Source organism: Megalops cyprinoides, chromosome 19, assembly GCF_013368585.1.
Source record: "Megalops cyprinoides isolate fMegCyp1 chromosome 19, fMegCyp1.pri, whole genome shotgun sequence".
NCBI lineage: Eukaryota > Metazoa > Chordata > Actinopteri > Elopiformes > Megalopidae > Megalops > Megalops cyprinoides.
In genome coordinates this window covers 6,375,749-6,390,439 of record NC_050601.1, presented here as the reverse complement: position 1 = coordinate 6,390,439, position 14,691 = coordinate 6,375,749, and the positions used below count along the sequence as shown (strand labels likewise).

Here is a 14,691-nt window from a genome sequence, read left to right as displayed (position 1 = left end):
CATACAAACAAATGCGCACACATGCACATACGCATGCACACACAAATACATACATACACACACATCCACACTCATATGCGCATACATGGAAATGCACATGAAGACACACACACTGACACGCATCATCAAATTTATTCTTCATTTTACTGTTCCTGCTTTACGCGGAACCTACGGATGGACGCAATCAATCCCACATGGTCACATAAGTTTTAACCCATTAATATTTCTGTTCACATTAATATGATCTCATTATAAAGAATTATTTGCGTTATTTCATAAGTGAACTGCAAAATGCCGTGACAGGTTTATAATTCCTGAGTTGGTAATCGTTGAACATTTTCCTGCACGACAATTCCAACACTGCTGATGGGTTCATAGTGCTGCTTGTTTAAGAAATGTCTCACAGGTAACCATGCACCGAGAACACAAAAACATAGCTGCTCCTAAACAAATATAGTCTTCAAAAAACTGTTGGTCATCCTCATTTCTTTTTGATGTTTCTCGACCTTCTCGTCTTTATAAATTCCCTCTGTCTCTTGACGAAATTCTATGATTGAACGCTTATCGGCTTTCCATTGCCCAGTGGGTCAGGTGCTGTTGTGCAACAAAAATTCTGCTCTTGCGACTACCAGCTTCCAGCCTGTCAGGCGTTTCGGCAGAATGCCGCTCAACGCCAAGTTTTTGCGAGCCGAGCTGAAGACAACTGCTGACAACTAATGGAAAATTACCAATCATCAACATGCTCCAAACAGCTGCTTCTTGCGCAAAGCAGTGAGAGGTGAGTTAAAAAAAGCACAATGGCGTTAAGACAAAAGCATAAAGGTATGCAAGGGGAAGATTCTTGTTTCTTCAGTTGTTGTTTTTTCCTCTCTCGCCCAAACCATGTCTTCACCTTAAATAGGGTGACCATACTTCCTTCTTCTTTTTCCCGGACATGTCCTCGTTTTGGGACCTAAAAAATGGAAGTGGACATGTCCGGGGAAAAAGAGGACGTATGGTCACCCTATTTAAGGTGAAGACATGGTTTGGGCAAGAGCGGAAAAAACAACAACTGAAGAACAAGAATCTTCCTCTGATCCATCCACAGAGACCTTGTTACCGAAAGAAACTAAAATGGAGGTGGCTTGGTATAACAGGTAAGCGTTTCTGTATGTCCCTGAGCTTTGTACGCCTCTGGGTGAGTTAGAAAAAATGTTTCTAAGATGCATAGTAATTATCACAGCTGCATCCTGAGGTGGTAACACATGCTTTGACCACTCACTTAAAAACTTTCAGTCAACCTTTCACTCCATCAATTCCACAGTTGCCCACTGGAGGACTGTCCAAAACCGCCATCTCTAATGACAGTCAGACCTAAACTGTGCTAAAATGGTCTGCCATTACCTAGCCTGTTTTCTCACTTGCATGCCTTTCTTAAATAGTCCCAACAAGTTCTTTCTTGAAAGACAGCCGGAGACTTTGGTTCAATGGATATGACGAAATAGACACCTCCATGTAGTAAAAAAAAAACAACAAAAAAAAAAACAATGCACTGCTGATGTACAGGTGCTGCTTCCTGTTAACCTCTGCATTACTCTGACAGAAGATGTGCAAATCTTCGCCAGAAAGGGTTAATTATTTCATAAGCAATTCAACATGACCATTTATCCATAAAGCAGACCTCAAACTCACCACGCTGATTTACGGTAGCAGAATCTCGTGGCAACGAATATCGCGCTCAGCTGAACTACTATGAATTTTAAGTAAATTGCAAAGGGAATATTAGTGGTCAAAGTTAAATACAATTCGAGTGGCATTTTTACACTGCAAAACAGCAATGTTACTGAAATTCTGGGGGAATACTTCTAAACACCCCTTCTAAGCAGTCGGACGGCACGTGAGACTGCGCAGATACACAACTGACAGCACAGAATTGACACCGTGCATCAGCAGACACATTGGTTTTCGTACCAACAACTGCAACTGTCCCGCCCCTACTACAGGAGACCGTCTCCGTGGAAAATCTGTTGGCTTTTCAATGTAAATGTTTTCTCTTATGATATGCTCGGTCTCGCCGATGCGTGTTGTGTGTGTGTGTGTGTGTGTGTGTGTGGGGGGGGGGGTATTCTTTTGGTGTGTTTTTACCGTAGGATCCCCGGCGTTTCTGGAAATTTCACGTGCGTCGAGACCTTAGATAGCCCAGGAAGATTTGGAAAGCGTTCACATAAAAAGAAACAGTCAAAACGTCCACTGCTTCAGTACCATGTAACAGTCATGGCGAGACTTGCCTAGGGTACGCGGGTTTAAAACAGGGTTATACTTACATATACAACGTGGGAGGCGTTGCACCCTATCCTCCACTGTGATTACTTATATAAAATGACAAAAAACATGTATCCTACACACTATACCGCGTCATCTGCAACACTGTGACTATTCCCACGATGCTGTTTTAAAACATGTTGTAACGCGTTACAAATATGCATTAGCAACAAGCAACTGGACACAATTACTGTACAGTGATTACTGCTAGATAGCCACATTCAGCCCACACTTATCTGGCTCCAATTCCCCGTTTCATACTATCAGGCAAACGCACACACACAGTTCGACCATAGAAATAAAAAAAAAATCAAGCTTCGTATCCATCCTTATCGTAAGAACAACACTTACCCATCGCCTGTGGATGATGTATCAAGCGTTCATTGCGGACAAGACAGTCTTCTCGCAGTCGCCGAGTAGAAAAGAGCTACCGACTTTTCCATTTTGGCGTTTCACCGCTGGGTTGCAGGATGCCGGTGTGTGATGTTCCCTTTAAAGACAGTTATCTTATCGTGCTGTTTCATAGCCACGTCTTTGCCGTAAACCCTTCAGGGGCGAGTACATATTTCTTCCCAGGCACAGAGAAGCATCTAGTCCGTCAATCAACCGCATACTCCATCGGTCGGTCTGCCCCTTCCAAGCGGGAATTCTAAAATGAATTTGTACCCTGCCTCACTGGTATCAAAAGGACGCGTTTTCGGTATCCTGTCATGCAATCTGCAACTGAATCACTTGTTTACGCAATAAATATAGAGGAACTTGATCATAAAAGGAACAGTGAAATCACTTGCGCCCCCTGCTCAGCCGTTGTTGTTAGCTGGGCACAGCGGTTTCGACGCTTTCGCATTTCGCCGCCCCCACTCCTTCCACCGTAATTATGAACCAACTCCGTGTGTGAGAAAGTCGTCAAAGTGTTGTCTGCGATGATCATGACGCCTTTCCCGTTTCAAATTCACCCCCCCCCCCCCCCCCCCCCCCACACACACACACACACACACACACACACACTTATATACAGACAGAATAAAACACATATCACCATATATTGCATATCATGTATATTCTGTCTCCCATATGACCAAAAGAAAAGGGAGAAAGGGGGAAGGGGCGATGTGCGCAGGAGGTGACAGCTCCTCCCCGTTAACGGTTCGCATATCCTAATAGAGACGCGGATGCAGCACGAACAATGCGTAGCGGCAGCGCGAAACGTTCTGAGAAATGCAGGTTATTTCTCGCTGTACCAGCAGTGAATAATAATGCTGTCATCAACTGGATTATTCGGATCAGCCTCTTATCAAGTTGGGACCTATGCAGTTCGTGGAAAAAAAAAAAGAAACGACCGGAAAGCGATTTTCTCTACATTGGAATCATGCCTCTTCCACTGCACATATTTTCCTTTTGCTTGTTGATGCTATCTTAAATTCATCATTATGTTCAGTTTCTCGTTGTGTTTTTAAAGAAATATATGAAGGTCTACAAAGCTGTGTTCACACGTCATAGCTTTGGTCTGACCGCACATGTCGAACTTCTAACAGTACGTAACCTACGCAAAGACAACTGATTTCACCAAGAAATTGACTCTTACAAGAATGCTAAGAGACGTCTTTAATTTAATAAAATAAAAGCATCCAGGCCAAACGCAGACGGAGCAAGGGGTTGTCACCATCTTAAAAAGGTGGCCCATCAGTGGACTTCTGATTAATTGACTGTTGGCTGTGGTCTTAGCCATCTAAGAAACTGCTGTCATGCTGGTATTGTTTCCTTGATAAGGAGGGGTTTGACACTGAACAGAGTAAATGACCCACACCTGTTCCCAGTCACCTCTCTGTACAATGGGGTGATGCAGCGCTTATGCAAGTCAGTCAATGAGCACATCACAGTCCTGCACAGGCAATTAAATTACTTAACATGCATTTAGCGGATGTTCTTATCCAGAGTGACTTCCAGCATAATAGAGCATAAGTGTATCTATCCAAGTTAAATCAATCAATTAATCAATCTAACGGCAAAACACTAAATCTATACCTAACATACATATACTGTGTGGGAACAGAATGCCGCCTGTCTTTGGATGTACAGTATACTGTGCATCTGACCAAAACAGCTACATTGAAAACCCCTTACTGTCTGAGGAGGTGGCAATGTAGCATAGTGTTAAGGAGCAGGGCTTGTAACCAAAATGTTGCTGGGTCGATCCTCTGCTAGGGAACTGCTGCTGTACCCTTGGGCAAGGTAATTAACCCAGAATTGCCTCAGTAAATATCCAGCTGTATAAATGGATTTTCAAAAAAAAAAAAAGAAAGAAACTGTAATCTATGCAAGTCACTCTGGGTAAGAAGTGCCTGTTAGAAGCCAATAACGTAATGCAATGAAACAAACACTAGACCCATAGACCCTTTGCGAGCAAGCACTAAGCCAAGGTTAGAGAAGGACAGGCTGAGGTATTTTAATCAGAATCAGCCCACAAGATTTCTAGGGGCCCTTAAAATCCATTAAATTCACATAGCGATGATGCAGAGCTAGATAAAAGCATTCGTATGTGAAGATGTGAATTCGTATGTGAAAGTGAAGATCAGATCTACCCAGGCCCCTGCTGTTAACAGAGCAGGCAGCTCATCTGCAAGGGTAAAGTGAACACGGTGTGGCACAGAGCCAAAGCCGTTGCGGTGTGCCAGCTTTATATTTCAGGTCTCCCTGGCTGTTTACGCTCTCACTGAAATGTTTCCATTCCATTCTTTTTGATGATGCAGGATGATGCAGGAAATTGCATGCTGCTAGTGTCACCAGGCACACATTTATGGCACTGGTGAATTAGAATGTAATAACAAACATAGCTGTAAGCACTGATCACAGGGTCAAGGTTACAAGCAAAACACCCAAGTGTCAGCAAATGCATATCCTTAATTATGTGCTGTGTTTAACGGCTTTATGTCATACAAGAAGTCTCAGATAGTGGCACTTTAACCCTATAAAGGTCTGTAATGGAGGGTGGAGAAGAGTAATTTAAAATATAATGTGTTGCTATCGTTTCAGTCACAACTACCTAATAGGAATGGTTAAGCAACACTCCACCTTTAAAAAAAAAAAAAACTGTATGATGTTTTCTTGTACACCAGTTTTCAAAAGTCAGTATACTCTGAAATAGTTTAAAAAAAAAAACCTTTTTGCTGACCTGTATAATAATCATATATTACAAATTTGGCACGCCTCATTCTGTTTTATGAACTCATGTCCACATCTGCTGCAGTAATGTTACAGTAATGTTGTGGTTAAGATATTTTCTGTCATTGTTCCATGACTACATTTTTCCTCATCTGATCAGCTTTCCTAAAACCGGTGGTCATTTCCTCTACCTGAATCTCTGTCTAGGATCCCTGATAGAAAACACCCACCACACTAACTTAATGCTTTACCTAAAATTACTTTGACTTCAAAGGTAAACAATAATTCAGTGAAATTATAAAATAGACTTATACTTGCTGCAACATGTTAATAAGGAAAGTAGAAACCTTTTTTCTGTGTAGTCCTAGTAATTTATTGCGGTGTTTAGAAGAGACCCAGACTTTAATAATTGCTGTATGGTATAGGTGTCCTGCATAAATATATATACACCTTTAATTTCCTTTAAATGTTTAAATGCTTTGTCTCACGACTAAATTTGTTTTAAATGTTTCCACTGACATTCCAGCATTCCAGGTTTGATTGATTTTAAAGTCACTGCACACTAAGTAATAGGAAGTCATGTTTTCTGCTAAATAGAAACACTAAAATAACATTGATATTTTTTCCCCCACTTTATTCTGCTCGCCGCAGGCAGACAGCATACATATACACAATCAGCGTAGATTTAACAAACTGAGAAATGCGTCCTCTGTTCCAATCAAGACCCTGGCCCGACAATACAGTATGTCAACCACCCGCCCCCCCTAAAACAGGAAAAACACAGAACTCACTTGGGTATTGGACGGAGAAACAGACAGGGGAATACATGGTCCCTGTTAAGTTCACTCACACATGCAGTTGGCTCTGTATTTCTTACCTCGTTTTCCTCATCCTGTCTCATCCCTCCACTTTGCCTCTTCCCCCTGCTCAAAATCTTCCACGCCACCAAAGCATAAACCTCCCCCCCCCCCCCCACCCCAACCCAAAACCTCCCTCCCTGCTTCACACCCCTTCACTGTGGGCCCAGCCCCCCCTGCGTGCTCTGGCTGTCACAGTGGTCTGCCCCCCACAGTCTGTAGAACTGGGTGAAGTCCACGTAAGGCTGCACCCTGCCAGTTTCGTCCGGCTGTGCCGCCTGGCTGCCCCTCTGCCGGAAGAGGCTGCCTCCGTCCCCGGAGCTGGAGCTGGAGCTCTGGGTGTGGGTGTTGGTGGACTGCAGGGTGGCTGTGGGACTCTGGCTGTAAAGGGAGGGGAACAGGTTTTAACCATCATTCCAAAGTCCGAAGAGCAGGAAATACTAGTGCGTCGTCTGTACTGATTAGGTTACAAACTGACTTCAGGCTATCTGACACAATTGTGAGTGCCTCAATTGTCATTCCTATCCCTCTGAACATGTCTGTAATGTCAACAACCCGAACAGCTTTCACTTCCTCAGACAAAGAACTCCGAGAGGGGGGTGTCAGTGATGAAAGACTAAAAGTGGGCGTGGCCATGTTAGCTGGGTTATAACTCAAATAAAGCAACCAAGATACACGCTCATGTAAATATATATAATGAATACTTATCCGTAATGTATGACAAACATTAACATTAGTTTCTCTGTGCAAACAGCGACAACCAGCTACACAAACCTGGTTCAATATCCACACTGTTTAGTTTATAGTCTAAATACACTAGTGAACCCTTATATCGAGTAAATTACAAGAGCTAAGACACAACACAATAGTTCTTGATCAGATAATGACTAAGCAAACACGCTACCCAGTCTGTATTTGTCATTGCCTGCTGTGCTGGTTTTTTATAAAATGCGACTCATACATACAATGGAGACAATTACCTAACCCGTCTGAATGAACATCTGTCCAGTCTAGCTAGGACAGGCCACGGATAGCCCAGTGGAGACAATCATTAGACCCAGCAAGTATTAATTATGCTACAACATTACAGCACGAGAGAGAGAGAGAGAGAGAGAGAGAGAGAGAGAGAAAGCCTTTCTAGCTTTCATCACATTATGTAGCAAGCGGAGGAAATACTGTCTCTATTACAGCACATTACAGTAGTGACACAGTGAAATAGAAAGTGAGCTGTGAACAACAATGGGGAAGGAGAAAACGGTTGCGCCGCTGCATGGAAACATGAGATGGGGTGGTTTCATCACAAGTAAATACCAGCTCCCAACAACATACTGCTCAGTAGGAGAGCATTGATACTTCCTACTCACGGACAAACAAGAGCTGGTTTGTGCTCAAAGAACTGAGAGCAGGTCCAGGCAAAAAAAAAAAAAAAAACGTACGGTTATAGGGAATTTCAGAGAAGGTTGGACCCTTAATGAACATCAGAGAATGAATCTTTAAGATGTGAAAACGATGCTCTGGCAAATGGAGCGCAAGCGCAAGCACAAGCACAAGACCTCAAGGAGTAATGAAAGCCGTGATACAGGTGGCTCTGACAAGTGCACTCATCCGTTAGTGTGTCAGATGAGCAGGAAACACACACACATACAAACAGGAAACAGCTTCCAAATGGCAGGGGAATAAGATGGAGCGACAAGCACCTTGGCGTTGGGGTGCCTTCGTCCTGCGTGGAGGCGGTGTTGGTCCCGTTGGTGAGAGTGCTCTGAGAGGGCATAACCAGGGAGAGGGTGACGCTGGTCTTGCTGGTGCTCTGACTGTTGGAGTACGGCACCGATACTGGGTAGATCCGGCCCCCTGGCACCACAAAAGACACAACAGGAAGTGGTACAAGGCTGATGCACTCACACCGTCAGTCAATCAAACGTTTTTCTTTGGTGTGACTTTGTTAAACCAGCTGTTTTGCAGAAAAGACTGCAGACAAAAAGAAGACAGGACAAACAGACAAGAACGCGCGCACGCATACAGACGATGCGGCACACGACACACTCAGAGAGGCGCTCTGAGCCAGCTCGAGCGGCAGTGCGTTACCCTGGGTCGGGGTGAGCGCGCTGTCGGCCAGGGGGTAGTTGAGGGTGCGTATGAGCAGGGTCATGTCCTCGTGCCGGGAGCAGTGCGCCGCCCGCTGGCGCCCGCTGGCGAAAACGTCGTGGTGAAGCCGCTTCACCCTGTCCACCACGGCCTGGGCCACCACCTCCAGGTTGCTCTGCTGAGCCAGCTCCGCGGCGACGATCGCCACCATCTCCTGAGTTTGGGTGTATGAGAGAGAGAGGGCGGGGTCAAGGTCCCCTCTCCAAAGAAAGACCACCTGCAGGCCTACCTTTTAGGAAATGTCAGTGGCCTTCATTAAACTGAACATAAACCTGAAAATGAGCCCTGTGCACATTCAAGCATTTCCACAGTGTCCCTACAAGGTTTATAGATGCCTTTTACCTCCGTAGGAACACTCCCTGTTGGGTTAACCTAGCCTGCCTTTGTAAAACCTAAAATGCTCATGAAAAGAGTTAATAATTACACACACAGAAGGAGTAAGCCTCGTGAATGTGAGAGAACGCACCTGATTGGCCTGCTCAGGGCCATGGGCGGCCTCGAGGGCCTTGATCAGTCCCTCAGACATGAGCAGCAGGAACCCCGACACACCCTCGAGTGGATGGCCACCATGGATCTCAGGCTCTGCTATGATAGGCTTGTTTTTGGCTGCACTGTTAACAGGAATGACAGAGGGAGAAAGTGTGAGAAAGTGTTTGAGTAAGAATTAAACAGTCTGAGGCAACATGAGAAACATTCACAAATTCAAGGATAATGCTTAGGCTTCATGGTCCACCATTTAAAAAAACAAACACACACACACACAGAAAAATTTACAATTTCAAGCAGGCTGAGAGTAAAAACTGCTCTTGCTTTCAGCTGGCCATCGGTTTCATGAAGGATGGCTGACATACTGTATACTGTGAATACGAACCCTGTGGGACTACAGTTACCCATCGATGACTCAGCAAAGGAAAGCCACAGTTAACTCACTGCTCCACAGAAGCTTTTACCACATACCATCTAAACACTGCACAGAGAGACATGGAAGTATGGACACACAAGAAGTCCTACTGAAGCATCCTACTAGTAATCATCAATACAGGCCATCTGGCGGACCTTTCTGCTGAAGGTGCCCTACCCTGGAACTCACCTGAGAATGTCGATGTCTGTGTAGTTGAACTTAACCTTGTAGTCCCCGATCCTCCTGGTGCTGCTCTGACCCGAGATGGGCCCGGCCTGGCGCAGACGGGAGGTGTCCAGGCCTGCTCGTTCAAAATGAGTAAAAAAAAAAAAAAAAAACGATTCACCTCAGCAAAGCACTTCCTTTCATTACCCTCCAGTCACAGTGCACAGAAACATGGGAGGGATGAATCACAGGTGGGACGCGAACCACATGAGTAGGGCAACAATGTGTTGTGGTGTGGTGCGGAGGTGGGCCTATTGCTCACAGGTTGCAGTTTGAATACCAAACTTGAGGCACTACTGTTCTACCCTTGAGCAAGGTGCATAACAAGAATTGCCTCTGTAAATATCCAGCCGTATAACTGGATAACATGTAAAAATGTAGGCAACATAAGCTGCTCTCGATAAGGGTGTCTGCTAAGACAATACATACAGTATCAGTCAAAAGTTTGGACACACCTGATTAAGACAACGGGAAACATGCATTAAAAGACATTATCATCTAAACACTTGTGCATAAATGCTTGAAATTTGTTTCTTAGACAAATATAAATAGTGAAGTCGATGCCTATGTATGAATTTCTTTCCCAGAAAATTAAATTAAAAAAAAATATTTTTGGCTACTTCAAAGAATCTGAACTATCCACCTTATGTGCGGTGTAACAATGTGTGGCGCCATGACGACCATTCCGGTTTCCCATTTCCGGTCACCGCTGTAGCGACCACTGAACTGGACGTCATTGGTAGCGACATGTATGTAAGCCACATAAGCCAGAGGGAATATGGGTGTCTGCTAAGACAATATATATGTATGATGGCAAATGATAACAGCAATAACAGGGCAAAGGGTAATGCTCAGGAAGGCTGCCATCCCAGCCTCCCAGCACTGAGCTCACCCAGCTGGGCCAGCCTCAAGAGCTCGTCCTCGTTGTCCGTGGTGTGGGCCCGGCCGATCTGGATCACCTGGTTCTGACCGTCGCTGGAGGACTTGCACAGCAGGGCCCGGTTGGTACCTGGCCCACAAAGACACCCAGGGAGTTAGACTGAGGCACGCAGATACACAGAGGCACAAACACATAGAGGAAGACGCGGAGTGCCACACCCTTCCTCTACAGCCAAACAGCCCTGAGATCTAAGGCCCTATTAAAAGACCACATTCCTCCTTGCAAACACACTGGTGTAAGACCAGAGTTGGCTCTTCTACAGAAAACAGGTCCATACAACTTCATGTTGTCTAAGACGCCTTGTCCAGACAGTGGAAACGTAACAGGTACACCTGAAACAGAAGACTCTTTACGTATACTTTCCTCAGGAGGCGGCAGTGGAGGTTATTCAAGGCAATGAATAAGCCACTATCATGACTGAATGGGACGCATGAATACTAGCTTAAATGCATTGCTCAAATGTAAAGGCAATGCACACTGCAAGTCTTCGGGCTGGGCCTTCTGTCCTCAGCACTTCCCAACCCTCTAGCTAGATTTCTATCTGCATCCTCTGGTCTGACATCTTCAAAAAGCTAGACTGCTGGTATTAATAAACTCCAGAATAAACTCCGGCACTGGGAAATGCACGAGGCTAAGTTCAATCACTCAGACAGCAGCCATCTGGAAGATGAGAGGGAAGTGATCTCAGAGACCCCAAACAGAGCAGATGGCACAGGCTACTCATAAATCACCAGTGCACCCAGGTACTCCCTACACTCCCCTTCACTTTAAGCTACAGAACCAGGTCAACCTGTTCGGTTTCACCACCTAAAAAATGTGCTGGGTCCACTGCACTGGACAAGGTGCTTAATGTTGTAACCCCGTTGTTAGTTAAAGGGTCCCGTCTTTAGGGCAGAGCAGAAAAAAAAAGTGATACAGCTGTGTAATCAGGGCGACGCCTATGAGCGTGCCTCCTGCATGCTGCACATACCTACGTTGGCGATATAGAGCTTGTTGTTCAGGATGAGCGCCACCACCGCCGTGGCCCCACCCGACACTTCCTGCTCCAGCATGCTCAGCCTCTCAGACAGCTTCTGATTCTGCGGGGACAGCTGGTGAAACAGCACACCCTTCAGAGGCAGGGAGGGAGGGAGGGAGGGAGGGGGAGAAGGAGAGAGAGACGGGTTACTGCGGTTCGGAGTCACACGCTGACTTCCACTCGGCCCTGAATGGTCTTGTTGAAGATGGTGAGTCATCTTTCATCAGCAGTTGTTACCCAACTCCAAAAGCTTTTTTAGGCCACACTTTGTTTTCAAGAGGCGTGTTAGTCAAGGTCTGAATTCACTTTAACCCTTTAATCATGTCACCTAAATTATGGCAACCAGCCGATGCTACATTTTCATAGAGGGTTGAGTACTAGTTCAGCGTTTTGGTCTTTAACTCGGCCATAATAGAAACTTCCAATTATGGTCCTGTCTCTTCTAGCCTGAGTCACCTGCATGGTGTACTATTTATCCGTCCTTTTTTGGCTGAATTAGGCTCTTGCAACCTGGCCGCATGATGCTGCAGACTGTCTTTACCTCAGGCAGCTGTGACTGCAAATTTGCTTTCTCAGCCAGTGCGTCATCGATGGTCTCAAAGTAGCTCTTCTCCACAACATCGAAGGCCTGAGAGAGAAAACCATACGATCAGCACAACTACGATGATATCCCGACATGCTGTTGGCCTGATCCAACACACAGACCTTTCATTCAACACGTTAAGACGTTCAGGCCACTGGGCTACCTGACTGCCTATCTGCAATAAATGTGCATAATAAATAAACAGCCCCTGTACTCTCCGACTGACTGGCTGGGAGTCACTCTCCCCACACCTGTAAGAGGATTCTCCTGACATCAGCGTCAGAGTGACTGGAGTTGAGCTGCCCCAGCAGCAGCTCCGCCGGCAGACGCTGGGACACAAAGTTGGCCACTCGGCCCCCGTCGAAGCCGTTGAACACCCCGTAGAGAAAGCATCCATCATCGCCCCTGAAAGGGTAAAACAAACGCGGTGGTTCTGTTATCTTGGCCCGATCACAATTCGCAGTGAGTGGCAGCAGGAAATGACTGTGTTCACACCCCCCAGTTCACAGGAGATTGTGTCAGGAGAGTGAGCTGATCTGTGAGTGATGAACACACACACACTGCCATTAAAGGAATTCCACTACGTTTAGCAACTTTTTGCAAGGGTGACTTTACATAAGACGGAGTGAAACACTGACATGTTCTCTTGCATGGGGCAGAGAGTGTGCTAACATACTTGGGCAATAAATCTGACTCTGACTCTGAGAGCGAGGTGGGGGGGGGAGAGAGAGACAGAGAGAGAGAGAAAGAAGTAGAGACAAAGCGATGCTGTAAATGTAAACATAATGAAGTGGGGGGGTCATCATATACAAGTATTAACATCAACAAAACAATCTGTCGCAGGAGAATAATTATATTTGCTGTTCATGGACAAACAAGAGGTTTGTCAAACAAGGAAACAAATGACAGTGGGCCCTGACATAAAAGCATAATTCTGACACCTAGTGTATGAAATACATTTTTAAGCTTTGAGCGGCAGGGAGTGTTGGTGTCTGTGCGCCAGTGTCTCCGACCTGAATCTGAAGTGTCCGTCCTCATTGGGGTGCATCTGGGTGCCCTTGCCATCAGGACTGTACATGCAGTTGGCCGCAGTGCCCACTCCACACAGCTGGCACAACGGGAGGTCATCTGTCCAGCTCTGCTGCTGCTAGCGCACAGCAAGAAAAAAAAAAAAAAACACCACACGCTTAAGCGGCAATTAGTGGAGAAGGGTAACGCATGAGCGTCATCTAGTCACGTGGATATTCTCAATAAATTAAGTGGCACAAAAGGCCCTACTTTCATTTTTCATCACTTAAAATACCTGGAGATATAATATATGGCCTACGCCCAAGTGCATTTAAGTGCATAAACACATACACACACACACACACACACACACACACACAACCCAGTGTTTCAGTTTGATCCGACAACAGAATTACCTCAATCTCAATGAATTAAAGAAACTGGACAGTGTAACTTTATATTTCTGAAATGCATTATGAACTGTACTAGCTTGCTAGGTAGCTACCTTCGTTATCACGTTTTTGTAGTGCAACGCTCCGTGAAAATAGTACATTACAACGGGTGTTAGCTTCCTATGGATAACTTCTTCAGCCCGAAACGGAAATATAACAGCAACAACAAAATATTAATGACAATAATATCAAGTAACAACCATTCACTTTGGTATTATTTATTCTGTTGAAACGTTAAGTCACTCTGAATGTCCTACTGTAAATAAAAATGAGACGAGCAGAGTTTCATTACTAAACATAGCTAAACTGTCTAAGCTACTGCTGTTCCAATAACCAGCAATCAGCTAACGTTAGATCTAGCTAACTGGCAAGCCAATTTGTATAGGATCATTAGCCATTTCATCTTTTTCTTGAAATAACCTTTTAGAAAACTACTAGGTACTTAGCTAGCTATGACAGTAGCTCGCTTGCTAAAACACAGCCACACTACCAAATTTGGCGACACATCAACAAATAAATATAGATCAGCGCAATTAATGATATAGGTAGTATCTGACAATAAACAGTTGTCAACTGCTCTACTCTAAAACACTTCAGCGTTAGCTAAACAGGGCCGCACCTGCGTTAACGTTAACACTGGCAAAACAAGGAAAAACACAACACTTGCTTGCTAAGCTGTGTGTTTTAAGTCACATTGTGTACATTTAAAAGGCATGGCGAAAAAACTGAACACACGCAAATCCATAACCAACTGTTCGATACCCATCAAAAGCCAATTGCATGAGTTAAAACAACTAAATTTTCTATTTTTCTTACGCTTTGCATTAAACTCCTCCGCTGGGCCGCCATCTTGAGCGGAACTAACCAGCGTTAGACTTCCCTGGGCGCTGCCATATTGGTTGCGTTGTTTTCCGTACAGCGTCATCTACGGCACCGGTCTCCTTGTGATGTGTCTCCATCTAGTGGAGACGTATGGATAACAAACAAATCTCACCAAGTTCACTTAATGTGTAGCTTTTTTCTTAACCAACTTGGTTTGGTATATAAAATATAATATGTTCTTTCGAACCTCATCTTCGGCATTTTCAATTTCAACTTA

General features: G+C 44.9%; 1 protein-coding gene across 2 annotated transcripts; it reads right to left on the bottom strand.

Moving 5' to 3' along the window:
• Nucleotides 1–5,930: 5,930 nt before the first annotated feature.
• tab1 (TGF-beta activated kinase 1/MAP3K7 binding protein 1) lies at nucleotides 5,931–14,484 on the bottom strand. 2 transcript variants are annotated; one of them, XM_036552669.1, is made up of 12 exons: nucleotides 14,409–14,484; nucleotides 13,146–13,279; nucleotides 12,384–12,537; nucleotides 12,091–12,177; nucleotides 11,502–11,640; nucleotides 10,484–10,600; nucleotides 9,556–9,667; nucleotides 8,932–9,076; nucleotides 8,406–8,619; nucleotides 8,018–8,171; nucleotides 6,453–6,701; nucleotides 5,931–6,421 (listed from the first exon to the last, which is right to left on the bottom strand). In XM_036552669.1, the coding sequence occupies exons 1-11, from the start codon at nucleotides 14,439–14,441 to the stop codon at nucleotides 6,476–6,478; spliced, it is 1,515 nt and encodes a 504-aa protein (XP_036408562.1). In that variant the 5' UTR covers nucleotides 14,442–14,484; the 3' UTR covers nucleotides 5,931–6,421; nucleotides 6,453–6,475. The 2 variants fall into 2 exon arrangements, with proteins under 2 accessions (XP_036408562.1, XP_036408563.1); XM_036552670.1 differs by having other exon boundaries at nucleotides 13,146–13,276.
• Nucleotides 14,485–14,691: the final 207 nt, after the last annotated feature.

Excerpts from the sequence above, each read along its gene's own strand:
- tab1 (XM_036552669.1), bottom strand. The coding sequence starts at position 14,441 with ATGGCGGCCCAGCGGAGGAGTTTAATGCAAAGC. Across the intron at positions 12,538-13,145 it reads GACGGACACTTCAGATTCAG|GGGCGATGATGGATGCTTTC; the intron begins GTCGGAGACACT and ends TTACCCTTTCAG. Across the intron at positions 10,601-11,501 it reads GCTCTATATCGCCAACGTAG|GTACCAACCGGGCCCTGCTG; the intron begins GTATGTGCAGCA and ends TTTGTGGGCCAG.